The sequence below is a fragment of the Cynocephalus volans genome, chromosome 14 (assembly GCF_027409185.1).
Source record: "Cynocephalus volans isolate mCynVol1 chromosome 14, mCynVol1.pri, whole genome shotgun sequence".
NCBI lineage: Eukaryota > Metazoa > Chordata > Mammalia > Dermoptera > Cynocephalidae > Cynocephalus > Cynocephalus volans.
In genome coordinates this window covers 41,634,454-41,652,595 of record NC_084473.1, presented here as the reverse complement: position 1 = coordinate 41,652,595, position 18,142 = coordinate 41,634,454, and the positions used below count along the sequence as shown (strand labels likewise).

The following is an 18,142-nucleotide window of genomic DNA, read 5'->3' as shown; positions in this document are numbered from 1 at the left end:
TCAAGGGTTTAGATCCTCACACCTGCCAGCCACCAAAAAAAATAAACAAATAAAAGAATATCACTAATAAACACTGGGGTGAACTGGAATAGAATTAATTCAAAAGAAGACAAGAAAGGAGAAAAAAGGAATAGATGAAACACGGAAAACAAGTAAGATGGTAAATTTAAACTCAAACATATCAGTAATTACATTAAAGATAAAGCAGACTAGCTTCACCCCTTTCTCATTCCTAAATAAGTCCAAAACCATTAGGATAAGGCTAAGCAAAGGAAGAGAGTGGAGGGAGCACTGGTGGCAGCAGCAGGGTCCAGCATAAGATATCCATGCCTAAACACAGTAAGCAAGGATTCAGCACTGGTGCAGCTGACCTGGAATGGGGTCAAAACCAATATCGAGTGAGAAAGGCATTTGCAACAGGGTTTGCAGCAACAGAAGATTTGTTTGATCAATCAGAAACAGCCAGGTTTCTCACTGTAGGAGAATGGAGCTACAAATATGAAAAGGGAGAAAACTAGAATAAATCCTGCAGTATTGTACAAGAGTTGGGAGATATTGGTTGGAATGACTGATAGATAAAGAAATATAGACATAAACTTGTGTGTGTAGTTCTGTCCTCTTGAGAAGATCTAGGAATAGAAACAATCTAACAGCACCCCTAATGCCCAAATTTCAACTCCTAAATATTATTCTCCCCTAAACTAAAAGGAAAGAGGGATCACTGGAAAAATGGCTCATTAAAGAGCTGGGGTAGGAAAAATAAAGATGAGCCTGGAACATCTGATTATGCCAGAAAGTAATTAAGTTCTCAAAAAATGATGGGGACAGGTCAAAAAGACTATAGCAAGCTTGAATAGGCTCTCTCTGGCTGAATCTAGGACAATATAAGCATCAAGATAAATAATACAGTAACAGTTTATAACACAATGATTACAACAGGAATGTGAGAGTCCATGCTCATATAATAAATAAACGGGTAGATGACAACATTTTTCCTTGCAGTAAAATGCTAACTAATACATACAGAACGAATCAGAAAATCACCAGCTGGCTACCATTCTAGCACCAACTGATTCAGGCAAGAATCATCAATGACAGCTGAAAACTTGATGAGGCATACTTTATTTACAATCTCAAGTACCTCCACATAAAATATTTACTAGAAAGTATAACATACTTATTAATTAACTTTTCAGTGAATTAACTTTTCAGTGGAGGAACCTGAAAGACAACACCTCAAGCAAGTGTAAAAGTTAGTATTACCACTAACGGGACAAATCAACATCACATACCTCCTGGTATGATGTACTGAGGAGAATCTAGAATCACTTCTGTGGTATTCCTGCCAGTTTATAACCTAAATCTTATCAAGAGGAAACATCAACCAACTCAAATTGAGGGACATTCTACAAAGCAACAAACCTGTACTCTTAAAAATTGTCAAAGTCAGTAAAAACAAGAAAAGATTACAGAACTTTTTTAAATTGAGGGAGACTAAAGAGAGGCATGATACAGCTAAATGCAGCACGTGCTCTAGACTGGATCCTGGACCTATATATAAATGACAATTACTGTGACAATTAGGGAAAACTGAATGGGATCTGTGGATTATATGGTAATATTATATCAATGTTAATTTCCTAATTTTGAAGGCTGTTGTGTAGTAGTTATGTAGACTATATTTGTTGTTGTATTAAGGGGTACTGGAATTTCATATTTGCAACTCAACTGGTTCAGGAAAAAAAATTATCAGTATGAGTGGAGGGGGAGGTTTGAGAGAGACAGAATGAGAATGTTAAAGCATATAAAGAGATAAGTCAAATGTAGTATAATATAAACAAATGGGGAATCTAGGTAAAGGATATTACATGTACATGGGAGCTCCTTATAATATATTTGTTAACTTTTCTGTAAGATTATAATTATTGCAAAACGAAAAGTTAAAAAAATAAGTAAAATCAATAACCTTTGAAACATCAATGCTAACTCAGTAAAATGAAAAACATATGGTGACGAATTCCAATGATTAACTGGGGAAGGGAGAATTAGTGTAAGTGGAATTATAACAACCTGAGGCAATTTCACTGTATTCTTCATTTACTTCTAGGAATGTAATCAGGGAAAGAAAAAATAGCAAGCTTTAACAGACTGTTTTGAAATTATGTTTCCGTTTGGTGGTATAGCAGACAAATTCATCTTCTCCCTGCCAATAAATCTCCACATACTGGTCCAAGATAGTAAACGTTAGGCAGATAGATGTTTGTTATTAAGGCCTTGTTCTGAAATATTTCATTGTTTTTCCTAAAAAAAAAAAAAAAGAAAAGAAAAGAAAAGAAAGAAAAAAGAAAAAAGTGTCTTTCTTACCTTCAACCCGTGATTCCAAGTGCTTATCCAACTCTGAATCTTTTTTCACTGCTTCATCTGAGACCTTGGGGGCATTTGAAAAGCAAACTAGTACAATACTCATGTTATCTCGACTTCCCTGTATATTAAAGAAAAAAGTAAGAAAAAACTTTATTTCTATAGTCTACCAACTTTCTAGTATTTACTTTAAAACAGTTAATTAAGCAATTATACTCATTTATTTAATCATCTAGAATGAATATGTTCATCACATTTTTATTCCTAAGAATTATTTAAAGCACAACCTGAAGAAAGTATCTAGGTATGGAGAGATCTATAATTATTTTTGGATTTTCAATTCTGTGTTAACTATTCTTATCTACCACCATATTCCACAGGCTGAGAAATAAAGATATCCTCATACATATTAAATCTTCTAAATTCTATTTCCCACTCAAGATCTCATATTCCCAGAGTGTCTTAAATCAACGCATCCTCACAAACACACGTGCAAATTTTTTCCAGCTAAATAACCTGCACCAGAGCAATGCCACCACATGATACTGAATTTAACACAGCTGAAAATCATTGTTCAGCAGTATACCCACTAAACTACAAGCAGAGAAGTTAGGTAAATTTGAAACTGCTCTAAGGGTACAACATCAAACAGTGGATGGAATGACTGTTGTATGACTGCAACAGAACTGTAATCATATATAACTTTTAAAGAAAAGATGTCAGATTGTTGTACAGAATCACAAATAGTTTCTGGGTCTTTAGAGAGTAGCTAAAACATCTAATTTAAGGACAAGATTTACTGCTGCCTCTCCCACCTCTTTATTTTTGGCGGCTGGCCAGTACACAGATCAGAACCCTTGACCTTGGTGTTATATAACACCAAGCTCTAACCAACTTGAGCTAACCAGCCAGTCCACTGCTGCCTTTTTAATCACACCCTTAGAGAAATTATCTGCATTAAAAAGAAATCATAGAATATATACTATCCTAGTATCATAAGATTACATACAATAAATTAAAAATATTTTCTCATTACTTTTTCTACAGGTAAATACTGGGTTTCTTAAACTAGTGATTTTTTTTCAAAGTTTTTTTTTTTCTTTTCTTTTTCCATTCACTCTAAAAAACTAAGTCAATGGAGGTAGTGCGCTATTTTGCCTGATAGAGGGGTTTGTCAAATTTGCCAGCCCAAATGAAAGAAGCAAAGGCCACACCCATTCTAGTCTTTTCAGTCACTGTGGCAAGAATCTAGGAGGGCACTGCTTGGTTCAGACTTGCCAGCTTTCCAGAACCCACATGACACAGCCAAAAAGACAGACAGGCCTTGAACTTCTGCCTCCATCTCTGAACTTAATGGAAGCAAAGTTTGAAGACAGTGAAGGTTGGGTCTCCAGAAGACTTCAAAAAAAGTAACTCTCTCCACAGTTACTGCTTTGGTAGGAAGAACCATCATGAGTATATAACTAGATTCTTGATATCTGCAAAATCAGGATTTCCAAATTAGCCAAACTAATTTCATTACTCAACGAAACTCACCAAAAACACACCAAATGTTAATGACAATATTAGAAATACAGTATCTGGTTGTATGAATATACACATATGAATATATCATAAAAGTGCAGGTCAAGCAAAAATTTTTAAAGTTTTAAACCATACCATGGACATTCAAGAATCAAGCATTGCTATATTAATGATGTTTTTAAAAGCAATTTTATGAATAAATAGAATTAACACTTTACATTTTTAGAAATCTAGTTTCTCCTAACCATTTCCTATTTTTGTAACAACAGCATGAGCATTGTTTAGTAATTCCTAATCAATTTTCATAAAATTTCCATTAGATTTCTCTAAGTTATAAAATATAGATCCTATCATTTGTAAAATTAACTGAAAGGAAGTTTGAAAAAGTTTATGGCCCTTCAAAGATATTTAAAGAAGTTACATTTACACCCCAGGTATGTGTGATTTCAATGATGCTGCTTCTATTTCTTTACAAAAATGACTTTCCCCTAAACACAAAGTATGAGTGTTTTTGTAGTTCTTACACAGCCATTGAAAAAGGTCCTTCCCTTTATGCCTCTTTAGTTTTTTAGAGACAAATTAGCCTTCCATAACCAGTCTAAAGTTTTCATTAAGTCCAGAAATGAAACGTTTTTTAAAAATCTAGGTTGGAGAACTAAAGCAATTAGCAAGATATTTATTTCATGTTTCAGAAGAAGGAGCAGGTTTTTTTAAAAATTGATTATTTCAGTACCTTTTCTTTTTACCTTTTTTTTTTTTTTAAATAAGCGATGGAGGACTGCAATGTTGTTCAGGCTGGAAGTGCAGTGCTATTCACAGGCGCAATCCCATTACTGATCGGCACTGGAGTTTTGACCTGCTCCATTTCCAACTGGGGCTGGTTTCTTTTTACTTTTTACAGTAGCATAGCAGTAACCCTCTCAAGAATTAGAGTACTGATAGATAGTAAGATGTCAAAGAAGCCAATGCCCCTGCCTTCAATAAGAGTATCTAAATTTAGTTTTTGCACGGTTACAAAGTAGTGTCCGGGATCAACTGTTAACACAGTATCTGAAATAGGCTGTAAACAGAATCTCTATCACCGCCAAATTCAGTAAATAAACATCTAAGTGAAACATCAATTTCATTTTTTAAAAAAATTTTTAAACCTGGCACTCACTGTACTTATCTCATTTATAGTACAAAAACCAGCCAAGCTGAAGAAACAGACAAAATTTTCACCTATCCATAAAAAGATGAAGCCTATGATCACTTCCTTTCATTAATATTCACTGTTTCCATCATTACCTTACTCCTTGAACCAATTTTTCTTCTATACAAATTTTCCTCTTTGTTTCATAACCAACATCAACAGAACTAAAATTTATTGAGGTCTGTAAAACCAGATACTGTTCAGGCACTTGCCAAGAGCTTTACTATCAACAGTATCAATCAATGAGGAAGATATTATCATCTTTTTTTTTTTACATGAAGAAACTGAGGAGCATAACTTAAAACCCAGCTGTCTGGCTCCAAAGCCTGTCTGTGTTCTTTAACACTAAACTGGTGGTTCCCAAACAGTGCACCAAGAAGCTTCAAGGTTTCACAGTGTGCTCACTAGAGATATTTTAAATGAGGGAGAAACACACTGCTACTCAACATCTGTAGACATCCCATAAACAAGCTTGAGGCAGTTCACAGTTTTAACATTAGATAATGCTATACTCCTTTCCATGACATACTATTTTTTTTAAAGCTAGGGTTTTGGGGATTTCTGTGATAAAAAGCAAGTCTCCATAAAAATCAATATGATACATGAAATGAGGATGGCGGTGTCCAGTGATTCCAAAGTTTGAGAAGTTGTGCAGTGTCCAACAGGTACACACATCTCATTAGTAAACTGGTATTTTTAAAAACAATTTTTTCATGTGTATTATTTTGTTAGGACATATAGACTCATTAAGTTTGGATCTAACTGCTTAATTCTTGGAACTGTTAAGTGTAATTTTGGCTAAGTAGTGCTGTGAAATAATTATCGAGACAACTAGGGCAGTATGAACCAAGACAGTATGGAAATCTCTACACTAAACTATACTGCCTTTACATATACTGTACTTTTACAATCAGTCCTTCTCCTCCACCCCTCAGAATACCCAACCACATCTCACTCTAATATCATCTATATCTACTTTCCCATTATTTTTGCTTATATTTTCTGGAAACTACAATGGAAAAAGGCCTGAGTTTAGAACTAAACAATTATTTGGGGGGAAAGGGGGTAGCTTTTCCATGTTGTATGAATAACCTAGAATGATACTCCCTTTGGAAAATAAGTAATTAATTTTTCTCAATTTTATCCAAATATCAAGTATTGTCTCATGTTTTAAAATAAATAAGGTTCTGATAGGTGGTATATAAATGGAATTTAGGGAAATCAAATAATATTTTAAAAGAACAACTTAAAGAAATACTGACTTTAATGATTTAAGAAAAACAAAGCAGGTAGCAAAAATAACAAGCATAGCATGATCCATTTCTCTAAAATGCCTGCCCCCAATGAAAACCCTACTTTTATGCTTATATATTTGTAACACAGAGAACCATTTCAGTGTTCAGAGAATACACATCAAACCGTAAACAGTAGTTATCTAAGGGGAATGAAACTGGAAAAAAGAAACATAAAGATGCTAAAAAAAACTACTAAACACCGCTAACGAAAATACTAAACGTAGTCAGAAAACTTGGATTCTAGCCTCAGCTTCAATACTCATCGACTTACAACTAACTTTTAATGTCAACCTCCATATCCTTACTTGCAAATTGTTAATAAAAATTTTAACTTTGTTCACCCCAGAAGATTACTGTAAGGATTAATAAAATGTTTGATTTATAACTTATGAAAGGCTATGCAAATAGAAGTTACATATTCTATGCAACCAGAAATTAATTGGCAGTAAACACCATGAATGCTAGCGACAGCAATAAAATGGGAAGGGTACTTTTAGAGGGAACATTCTCCTTTAGAGTTAAACACCTGATTTAAAGAGGGTAATATCTGACCAGAGTCATCCAACACTTACAGCTTAATACTGCTAAGTGGCAAACCTGAAAAATGATTGTCATTAACAACAACAATGTTAAATACTTCACATGGTTGTTGTAAAAATGAAATGAATTAAAATATGTGCAAAGTACTTAGAACAGCATTTGGCTCACAGAAAGCAATAATTTACTGATATTATTGTGACTATGATTAGGATTCATGAGTTAACATATAAAGTGCTCATAAACTATTAAGACATGACAAGTGATTCTCTTATCAGGGAAACATCTACTTAATAACTGAATCTTCTCTATCTTTCCTCTTAAAACAGTTAACATCTACTAAGCAATCGCTAAGTGCCTTCCATGGATTTCAAAATGTATATTCAATCTTTCACACTGAATTCAAAGTAATATTCTATTTTATAATAGTACTAACCCTTAGTTTTACAACACAAACAAGTGAAATGACAAAATTATGGACTTAGCAGAAATAGAGAAGTTTTCTTTAATTCCATAAGAAAATTTTCAGTGGTTCGTTATATTTCAATCCAAACCAGCTAACTAAGCTTCCCCAAACTGACTTCAATTTGAATGTAGCTTCAAAGGAACTATGTTGGTCAACTTCAACTAAAACTGAATGGAACACGAGCCCCAAACTCTTGATTGTTACTGTCATTCCTCATTTCTGAGATTCTAAGACTCCATCTAGAATCTTCTAACATCATCAGCATGAACATTTAACACTTTAAGCTGGTAAAGTTATCAAGTGAAGATATCCCAACAGAATCATTTAAATCTCATTCAAAAGATTAGAGTTAAAATTCCTGAAAACTGGCACCTTTTCAGTGGATGGGAGAGTACAGTTTATCTACTATACAAACTTCTTTTCTTAGTCCAAATTACAGACCTAGTAGATTTTTGGCTATTCTCTCACAACCACACGTTATTCATTCAACATAATACTATGCAGCCATGAAAAACAATGCAGAGCCATACTTAGACACAGAGATCTCTCTACAAAATATTGTTGGAAAAAGCAGGCTGTAAAATAAGTATAATGATCTCATTTTTATAAAAAGATATACACTTGCAGGCAGACAAAAAAGACTGGAAAGATATACACCACAACAATGAAAGTAGGTGACTTAGGTGGGTCACAAAATTTTGAGTGCTCCCTTATATATTCTGTATCGTCTGAAATTTTTTTTCCCTGATAATATGCAGATATTTTTTTAAATTGAGGAAAGTGCTATTTTCATTTGCTAGTCAGGCAAAAAACAATGCCTGCTTTTGTCTCAAAAATCTGCAGGTAAGAATCACTCCATTTAGAATCCAAGGAGAAAGACATTTTTAGAGCCACTTACACTATGTGATCACTGACAACCATCAATACTTCTGTACTTAACTCATCCAAAGAAGTAAAAAGGATACATTGTGCTAAAAATAAAAATCAGAGGAGATAAAGGTACCATTATTAAAATCCTTTCAGAAAAAAGCTGTCCACTGGTAGCACCAGCCCTTAAATTTTCTGTTTTTAAAGGTGTCTCTTTCTATTCCATGGAAAATAATAAGATATTTCACCAAAGCCTGGGCATTTCCACAGACCCAGAGATCCTTCTTGAGAAACTTTATGGCTATATCTATGCCTTCCACAGCAACTTACATGATGGGGGGATAGAATGGTTCTAATCTAAACAGAAAAAATAAGTCAAACTATTTCATGTAACTAAAAGTCAGTTTTGCTTCAATATCTTTTCAGTCAGTCATGGAATACTTGCACACTCCAGGTAGGCACTGGCCATATAACTCAAATTTTAATTGATTTTTATATAGATGCTGTCGAAACTCCACTTGAAACAACTGAATATTTTAAAGACATTCAAGAGAACTGTCAATTACTTGTTACTCTAGACTTTTTTTCTATTACTGTATCAAGTTCAGATTCATAGAAAATTACAAATCTAAAAAAAGTTCAGTGTTCCACAGAAATCCTTCACAGGATTCCATTTTATATAAACTTTTCTTTTTCAATCAGTGGTAATAAAAACATGTATATTAAAAGAATTTTATCTTCTACAAAAGATACTACTCATCAAGTCATAATATAGAGAGTCACAAGTAAATTCCTTTTAGATTTTCTTGCTAGAAAAAGCCTCTTTTACTAGACAATGAGAAACACACAATTCATACTTTTATTTCAGTTTTTGTCTTTGCTGCTATAAAGCTTAGAACTAAATTCTACTTAGGCCAGGTTTCTGGTACATCTTCCAAATATTTTATGTGGCTCTTGATCTTTTAGTATACCGAGCACAGAATTCTACTATAAACATATTTTATCAAGCTGCTTCAAAATCAAGCATTAAGATGACTATTGCCAATGTCAAGAATTCAATCAAAAGTCACAATCCTGTACAGATGCCTTTGCCACAGCAATAAGCTCATAAAAGCACTTAAATGAAGACAAATGCCTCAAATTTATTAAACTAAATTTTCAAATTGGTATATTAGGTCAGATGGGGATGGCAAAAAAAACAATGGTTTTACTTCTGATGAAGAAAGTATCTTTAAATATACAGGTCTTCCCAAACAAAAACATTAAAAGTTTTAATTTTACTTACCGTGCCTTTTCAAAATTAATATGGTATTTTAATTATAACAAAAAAACTTACATACCTTATGTAAACAAGTGTCCACTACCCAATTGCACACACTTTCCAGGTCATCAGATACCTCAAGCCTAGATTTAACAAATTCACAGAGCTCCTCATTACTCATAACATCCCAGATCCCATCACAAGCCAAGATGATAAATTCCTCCTCTTCTGCTCTTAAAATTTCATAAACCTCAGGCTCTGGAGAAACAAGTTGTTCTGTTGGGCCCTTGCCATCAACACACTTGTAATCATAGTCCCCCAGAGCACGAGACACTGCTAATGAACCATTAACGCGCTGTATCATTACGCTGCCTCCTGCGTTTTGGATTCGCTCCTTTTCCCTTGGATTGCAAGGTTTGTGATCCTGCGTAGAAAAGCAGACTTGTCCATTCCTATACAGAACAGCACGTGAATCACCACAGTTGATAAAGTAGATATGCTTAGGTGAAATCATAACTCCCACTGCAGTTGAACCACTCCTGTCCATCCCATTTCTGAGGTCTGAAAAGTTACGCATGTATTCATCGATTTTCAAAAAGCCAGTTCTGATACCATTCTTGACATTTTCCACTGAGGGCTCATGAGCAGATCCTGACTTTCCAGCTGCTCTAAAGTCTTCATTAGTAGTGATGTGTTCTAATAAATGTGTTGAGCAGTAATTTGCCACTCGGGATCCAGCATGACCATCATAAACTGCAAAAAATGACCAGTCTTCCAAGCCGTGAGGAATACCTACAACAGCTGTGTGTGCATCTTCCATTTCCACTCTCCATCCTTGCATACTGCTCAGGCCATAACGTAAACCATTCCCAGCACCATGAGCATTATGTTTTTCAGTTTTGGGTTTATCCAAAAATGCACCCATGTTTACTAATGAATCTGAAATAAAAAAAGATTGTAAGTGTTACATGTTTAAATTTGATATAAAATTTATCTATAATATTCCACCTGTTCTCTAATAACACCTATCTCAAGTATATTTTTCAGTATTATCCTAATTTACTAGAACAAAAAAGAACCAAAAAATTTCCTCCCCTACATTCGTCTTCTAGAATAGTGGTTTCTCAACCCTACCATATCAGAATCATCAGACTAATAAAACCAGAATCTCTGGGGGTGGAGCCCAAATACCAGTATTTTTAAAAAACATCTCTAGTGATCTGTATGTGTAGCCAAGTTGAGAACCACTGTTATGGGAGAAAGAAAAATCCAGAAATGAAACTTGGTTAAGAATTTTTTAAAACTTTAATTTACAAGATAAGTCTAGGCTTCAATATATAAATTTATATAAGAATAGACAATGACAATATTCAGAATGGTGAGTCACTTTGTTCAATAAATTAAGGTAGTAAAGTATGCTAATCTATTTTAGAAAGACTTCCAAAAAGAATTATTGAAATCAAGATCCACCCCCCAGTAATCCTAACACCTCCCACCTGCCCAACTTTACTGTTATTACAGAATAAAGTTTTCCCAATTTCAAATGATTTGGGACTAGAGTAGTGATTCTCAAAAATGAGCATGAGAATTCCTTGGTGTGTTTCCTACATACAATCCTGGCTCTACAACACTCTAGCTGTGTAACCTTGGGCAAATTTCTTAGTCACTTATACCTATACTTCAGTGGGTTGCTGTGAAGAATGAGTTAATATAAAGTGCTTAAAACAGTGCTTGAAACATACTAAACACCTTAAAATATTTCCTGTTATTATCTGCTCAATATGCAGATTCCATAGCCCTATCTCTACACCCAAAGATTTTTTTCAATAAATCTTGGATGGGACCTTCAAAAATACATGCTATTGACTTAAAAATCGCATTCTGAGACACTGGTCTAGAATAATTGACTTCCATTTGGGTACAGGCATCTCTGTGAGATATCTTTTTCAGTTATGACCATTACCAAACTTTAAAATAAAACTACATATCCACATTTATAAAATTTGTTGAACCACTCTATATATGCATGTATTTAAAAATTATATACCAATTTTATAATTTTCCTGAGTTACATATAATACTGTATTAATAAATTTTATATTTACAAGTTATCTTGAAAGGATTAAAAATACATAAAAATTATTTTTCATTCAATTGGTATAATACCATATTACGTATGGAGAGCAACAATAATATGCTTGATTATTTTTGTCAGCACCACGCTCAGCCAGTGAGCTAACCGGCCATCCCTATATAGGATCCGAACCCGTGGCCTTGGTGTTATCAGCACCGCACTCTACCGAGTGAGACACGGGCTGGCCTATGCTTGATTATTTTTGAACATGCTGGTTTAATACTCTGTGATACAATGATTTAAAAGCCTGGCTCTAAGTACACTTTTATTCAGATTCTTGTTTTTACTGGCTATTGTACCTGAAAAAAGAAAACTTAAAAAGATACCTAAATGCAAATGAAACTGAACTGCTAACTATATTCATTAAACCATTTTTCAATCTCATCTACCAATTATGGGAAAAAGTTCTGTTGTAGTTCTATCTTTCCTGATGTTCTTGCAATTAAGGTGCTGCTGTTTTACATTTTAATAAATAGGTTCAAAATCCACAAAACCCCCTAATTTAGAAGTTTTTTTTTTAAAGTTTAGAAACTTCTACTGCCAAATTTGTTGTTGTTGTTGTTGTTGTTGTTAACTGCTGGCTGGTAGGGTCAGATTTGTTTTTAATTTGAGTATAAAAAAAAGAGGAAAAGAAAATGGGGTCTTCAATAGAAAGCTACAGGGGACCCTAAGAATTGAAGGGAGTCGAGAAGGCCATCTTGGAACACCGTCAGGAAAAAAAAGAGCTCCTGAGGACAGGCTACAAAACACAGTGAAGTTTACACCAACAACCCAAACCTTGCTTGTCTTCTATTATGCGTCACTAAATGTCGGCTACCTTCTATCTGCTTTCTCTCTGAAAGTCACTAGGTCAAGATTTAAAGTCCTGGGAATGAGCATCTAACTGACTGAACTTAGGTCATCAGCATAACCTTTGACTGTAACAGAGACTGCATTCTTTTGAAAACTGTTAATTTTTTTTAAAGTTCCTAATTGATCTTATTTTAATGTTGGTGTTGCAAAGGAGATGGAGAGATAGAGACATGGGGGCAAAAAAAGTTGGGGTTGCCCCATAAGTACTTAATTTTTAAAACATAATGAACTATCATACAAATAAGAATTCATATAATGTATATATAGCTAAAGACTAATAAAACAAACACCCATGCACCCACCACACAGTTTAAGAAACAGAGCATTATTACCACCACTGAAGCCTCCTATTTAACCTCTCCCCCACAAGATGGGCACTATTCTGAGTTTTTTTGTTTTGTTTTGTTTTTAGAAGCAGGGGGAGGGCAATTGGAGATGGACAGCTGGACTGTACAGGGATCCAAACCTGTGATCTTCATGTTATAAGGCTGCACTATAAGCCAAAAGAGCAAACTGGCCAGGCCTGAGTTTTGTAATTAGTATCCACTGTAATTTAACTGTATTCATGTGTGATTGTTTAGTTCTACATGTCTGGCACTTTACATGATGTAAAGTACAGTACGTATTACTCTAGTACTTTTTTTTTTTTGCTCAACACTACTTCTGAGATTCATCTACATTGATGCAGAGCTGTAGTTCATTGTATTCCATTGTATGCCTGTACCACAATTGATTGATCCATTCTACTATCAACATTTGAATTATTTCTCTTTTTTTATAAACAGTGCTGTTTTGAACAATCTTGGTGCACATCTGAGTTTACCTAGAATATATACCTACACTCCCAAGTGTTTGAAGTATGCAAATGACAGTTAATATAGATGATTTCCCCCCCAACAAAAACCACAAAACAAACCATTTCCAAACATTTATTTCCCAAATGTTCTCTAACACTACTTTCTTTAGAACAATTACTTTCTTTACCTTGAATGTGAAGATTAAGAGAGTGTGTGTTTTCTATTATCCAAAAATATCTGCATAGTAAGGAATTAGCAACTCTTATTTTAAGTTCCATAACTCTTCAAAAGCAAAGAACTCTGTCATGAGATAATCAGCAAACCTCTATGTGGGTTAAATACACTTTCTTGGTCACTTCATCATTTATAAGCATTGTAAATAACTTACTATATTTTAAAGTTGTGTTTTATAAAATTAAGCACATTGACAACATCCTAACAGCTCTTTGTAAACTCCTGGTTTCAATTTCTTTGCTGTAGTAACTTGCCTATGAATGATGCAGTGAATGTTTTTCACCTAAGTAACCATGATTTTTTTTTTCCATAAAAGGTTGCCTTTATTAAATTAAACAACCTTCTACTTAATGACATATGGGTCCAAGAAGAAATTAAACAGGAAATCAAAAAATTTACTGAAACTAATGAAAACAATGACATCTCATACCAAAACCTTTGGGATACTACAAAAGCAGTACTAAGAGGGAAATTTATCGCATTAAATGCTCACTGCAGAAGAATAGAAAGATGGCAAGCAAACAACCTAACACTTCACCTTCAAGAATTAGAAAAATAAGAACAAACGAAACCCAAAGTAAGTAGATGGAAAGAAATAATTAAGATCAGAGCAGAACTAAATGAAATAGAAACCTAAAAAACAACAAATCAGTGAAACAAAAAGTTGGTTGTTTTAAAAGATAAATAAAATTCACAAATCCTTAGCAAGGCTAACTAAAAAAAAGAAGAGAGAAGACACAAATAACAAAAATTAGAAATGAAAAAGGTGATATTACAACCAATACCTCAGAAATATAAGGAATCATTAGAGACTACTATAAACAACTATACACCAACAAATTTGAAAATCTGGAGGAAATGGATACATTTTTGGACACACACAAACTACCAAGACTGAGCCAAGAAGACAAAGAAAATCTGAACAGACCAATAACAAAGAAATTGAAGCTGTCATCAGCAGTCTCCCAACAAAGAAAAGCCCAGGGCCAGATGGCTTCACTGCAGAATTCTACCAAACCTTTAAAGAACTAGAATAATTCTCTACAAACTATTCCAAAAAATTGAAACAGAGGCCTTTCTCCCAAACTCATTCTATGAGGCAAACCTCATTCTATGATTTGGTATCACCCTGATACCAAAATGAAACAAAGATACAATAAAAAGAAAACTACAGGCCAATATCTTTGATGAATATAGATGCAAAAATCCTCAGTATAGAATACAGCAACACATACATAAAATTATACACCATGATCAAGTGGGATTCACCCCAGGGATGCAAGGTTGGTTCAACATACACAAGTCAATAAATGTTATATACCACATCAATAAAATCAAAGACAAAAACTATATGATCATCTCTACTCTACAGACACTGAAAAAGCATTTGACAAAATTCAACATTCACTCATTAAGAGTCTCTATAAATTGGGTATAGAAGGAAAGTATATCAACACAATTAAAGCCATATATGACAAACCCACTGCCAATATCATCCTAAATAGGGAAAAATTGAAAGCTTTTCCCTTAAGAAAAGGAACAAGACAAGGATGCCCACTCTTGCCACTCCTAACATAGTGTTAGAAGTACTAGCCAGAGCAATCAGGGAAGAGAATGAAATAAAGGGCACCCAGATGGGAAAAGATGAAGTCAAACTGTCCCTGTTTGCAGATGATATGATCCTATACAGAGAACAGCCTAAAGACTACAAAAACCTTAGTTAATAAATGATTTTAGCAAAGTTACAGGATACAAAACCAGCACCCCCAAATCAGTAACATTTCTATATCCCAACAATGAACTAGCAGAAAAAGAAATCAAGAAAGCTAGCCCATTTACAATAGGCACCAAGATAAAATACCTAGGAATAAATTTAACCAAGGATGTGAAAATCTCTATGACGAGAACTACAAACCACAGTTGAGAGAAATTAAAGAGGACACAAGAAAATGGAAAGATATCCCATGCTCTTGGATTGAAAGAATTAATACTGTGAAAACGTCCATACTACCCCAAATGATATAGACTCAATACAATCCCCATCAAAATTCCAATGACATTTTTCTCAGAATTGGAAAAAACAATCCTAACATTCATATGGAATAACAAAAGACCACACATAGCCAAAGCAATCCTGAGCAAAAAAAATAAAGCTGGAGGCATAACATTACCTCACTTTGAACTATACTACACAGCTATAGTAACCAAGACAGCATGGTACTGGCAAAAAAACAGACACACAGACCAATGGAACACAATAGAGAATCCAGAAATCAACCCATGTACTTACAGCCATCTGATCTTTGACAAAGACACCAAGACTACACACTGGAGACTGCCTCTGCAGTAAATGGTGCTGGGAAAATTGGACATTCATATGTAGGCGAATGAAACTAGACCCATACTTCTCACCATATACCAAAATCAACTCCAAATGGATTAAAGAATTAAATATATGTCCTGAAACAATAAAACTCCTTAAAGAAAACATACGGGAAACACTCCAGGAAGTAGGACTAGGTACAGACTTCATGAATACGACCCCAAAAGCACAGGCAACCAAAGGAAAAACAAACAAATGGGATTATATCAAACTAAAAAGCTTCTGCACAGCAAAAGAGACAAATAACAGAGTGAAAAGACAATGAGCAGAGTGGGAGAGAATATGTGCAAAATATTCCTCTGACAAAGGATTAATATCCAGAATATACAAGGAACTCAAACAACTTAACAGCAAAAACTCAACTAACCCTATTAAAAAATGGGCAAAGGAGCTAAATAGGCATTTCTCAAAGGAGGATATATGAATGGCCAACAGACACATGAAAAAATGCTCAACATCACTCAGCATTCAGGAAATGCAAATCAATACCATACTGAGATACCATCTCACTCCAGTTAGGATGGATAATATCCAAATGACTGAGAATGATAAATGCTGGCAAGGATGTGGAGAAAAAGGAACCCTCCCACACTGTTGGTGGGACTACAAAATGGTGCAGCCTTTATGGAAAACGGTATGGAGGCTTCTCAAACAATTACAGATAGATCTACCGTATGATCCAGCTACTCCACTGCTGGGTGTATACCCAAAGGAATGGAAATCATCATGTCAAAGGGATATCTGTACTCCCATGTTCACTGCAGCACTATTTACAATAGCCAAGAGTTGGAACCAGCCTAAACGCCCATCATCGGATGACTGGACAAGAAAATGTGGTGTATTTACACAATGGAATACTACTCTGCTATTGAAAAAAAATGAAATACTAACATTTGCAGCAACATGGATGGACTTAGAGAAAATTATATTAAGTAAAATAAGCCAGGTACAGAAAGAGAAATACAGCATATTCTCACTTATTTGGGGGAGCTAATAAAAATAAATAAATAAATATACAAACAAACAGGGTGGGGGGGGACACAACAATCACAATTCCTTGAACTTATTAAGATAAGTGAAAAGATATGATGTTGATTGAAGGGTGGGAGGGAGGGAGGAAAATGGACACAAAAGTCAACTACATTGTACATTGATAAATTAAAATTAAAAAGAAAAAAAATATTTTACTGCTGAGAATGCATATTTGTCTAGTACCTCTTAGGTTTCACCCTTCACACGCACAAAAAATAGTCTTTTTATTGAAACACAACTTGGCAAATAATAAGAGTAGACATGTTACAAACACCTATACTTGAATCAATCTTAAAAAAAAAACTTCCACAATTCCTAATCTGTTCTTAAACTGGTTTCTTCAAACCAGCAATGTTTACTATGCATATTTCAAAACTGCATTTTAATTTTTTGCTGTACATCTGAATATTATGTCAGTCCTTTAGACCAAAGCAGGAAAAACAAGTGTTTCCCCAGCAGTATGGCATTCTGTCTTCTAGTATTCAATGAAGAACTAGATTCTTAGTTGATGGAGAAGAAGAAAGGCTGAACTTTAACTACAAAATAAAACAAACAACAACAATAACAACAAAAACCAAGATTCAATGGATAAAATTCCCTACTATTCCTAAAAATATTAAATATAGTACACCTAGTTAACAATTTATTTTAATGATACACTCTCTCACAAAGAATGAGAAAACTAATCTGAAGAACTGTTTTAAAAAAATCCTTCCAATTTCAAGTTACCCTTGCCTTTGCTGGTAGACTGTGGCTGACTTGTTCTCATTAATCACATTTTAAGTGGGAAATAACTCATGGCTGCCCTCAGTTTACAATCAAGCCCAACTATACTTCACATTTATAAACAAAACTGACAGTACAGCAGGTCATCAAAGAATATCGTTTGATTTTTTTAAATAGGAATTTTACTAAACACTTGCACTAACACTGAATTGTACTCAATTGTACTAAACACTTATTGCAACTGATTCTAACATAACCAAAATCAAAAGCAGGACTATTTTTGTCTCTCATAACTTGGACATTTAATTTTTTTTTAAACCATACCCTCCTTCTTTAACTACCCCCCACCTCCGCGAAGTCCTATTTTTCCTGAAAAGCCAGGTTCAGGTCTTACCTTCTTCTAGGAATCCTTTCCCCATGCAGCTCTACTGAACTTCATTAACACTACTCTACCATCAACACTTAGCATGTTACTTTGCAT

General features: G+C 34.3%; 1 protein-coding gene across 8 annotated transcripts in view; it reads right to left on the bottom strand.

The window, feature by feature from the left end:
* The window catches only part of PPM1B (protein phosphatase, Mg2+/Mn2+ dependent 1B), an 83,953-nt gene that overhangs the window by 23,723 nt on the left and 42,088 nt on the right, over nt 1-18,142 (bottom strand). For all 8 annotated transcript variants that reach the window (XR_010021644.1, XM_063078063.1, XM_063078060.1 and 5 more), the window contains 2 exons: nt 9,583-10,442; nt 2,365-2,482 (listed from right to left, as the gene is read on the bottom strand). Coding sequence is in view for 7 of the 8 variants with exons in the window: in XM_063078063.1 (XP_062934133.1) it covers nt 2,365-2,482; nt 9,583-10,428 (964 nt within the window). In the remaining variant the exon portion in view is untranslated. The remainder of the gene's footprint in view (nt 1-2,364; nt 2,483-9,582; nt 10,443-18,142) is intronic.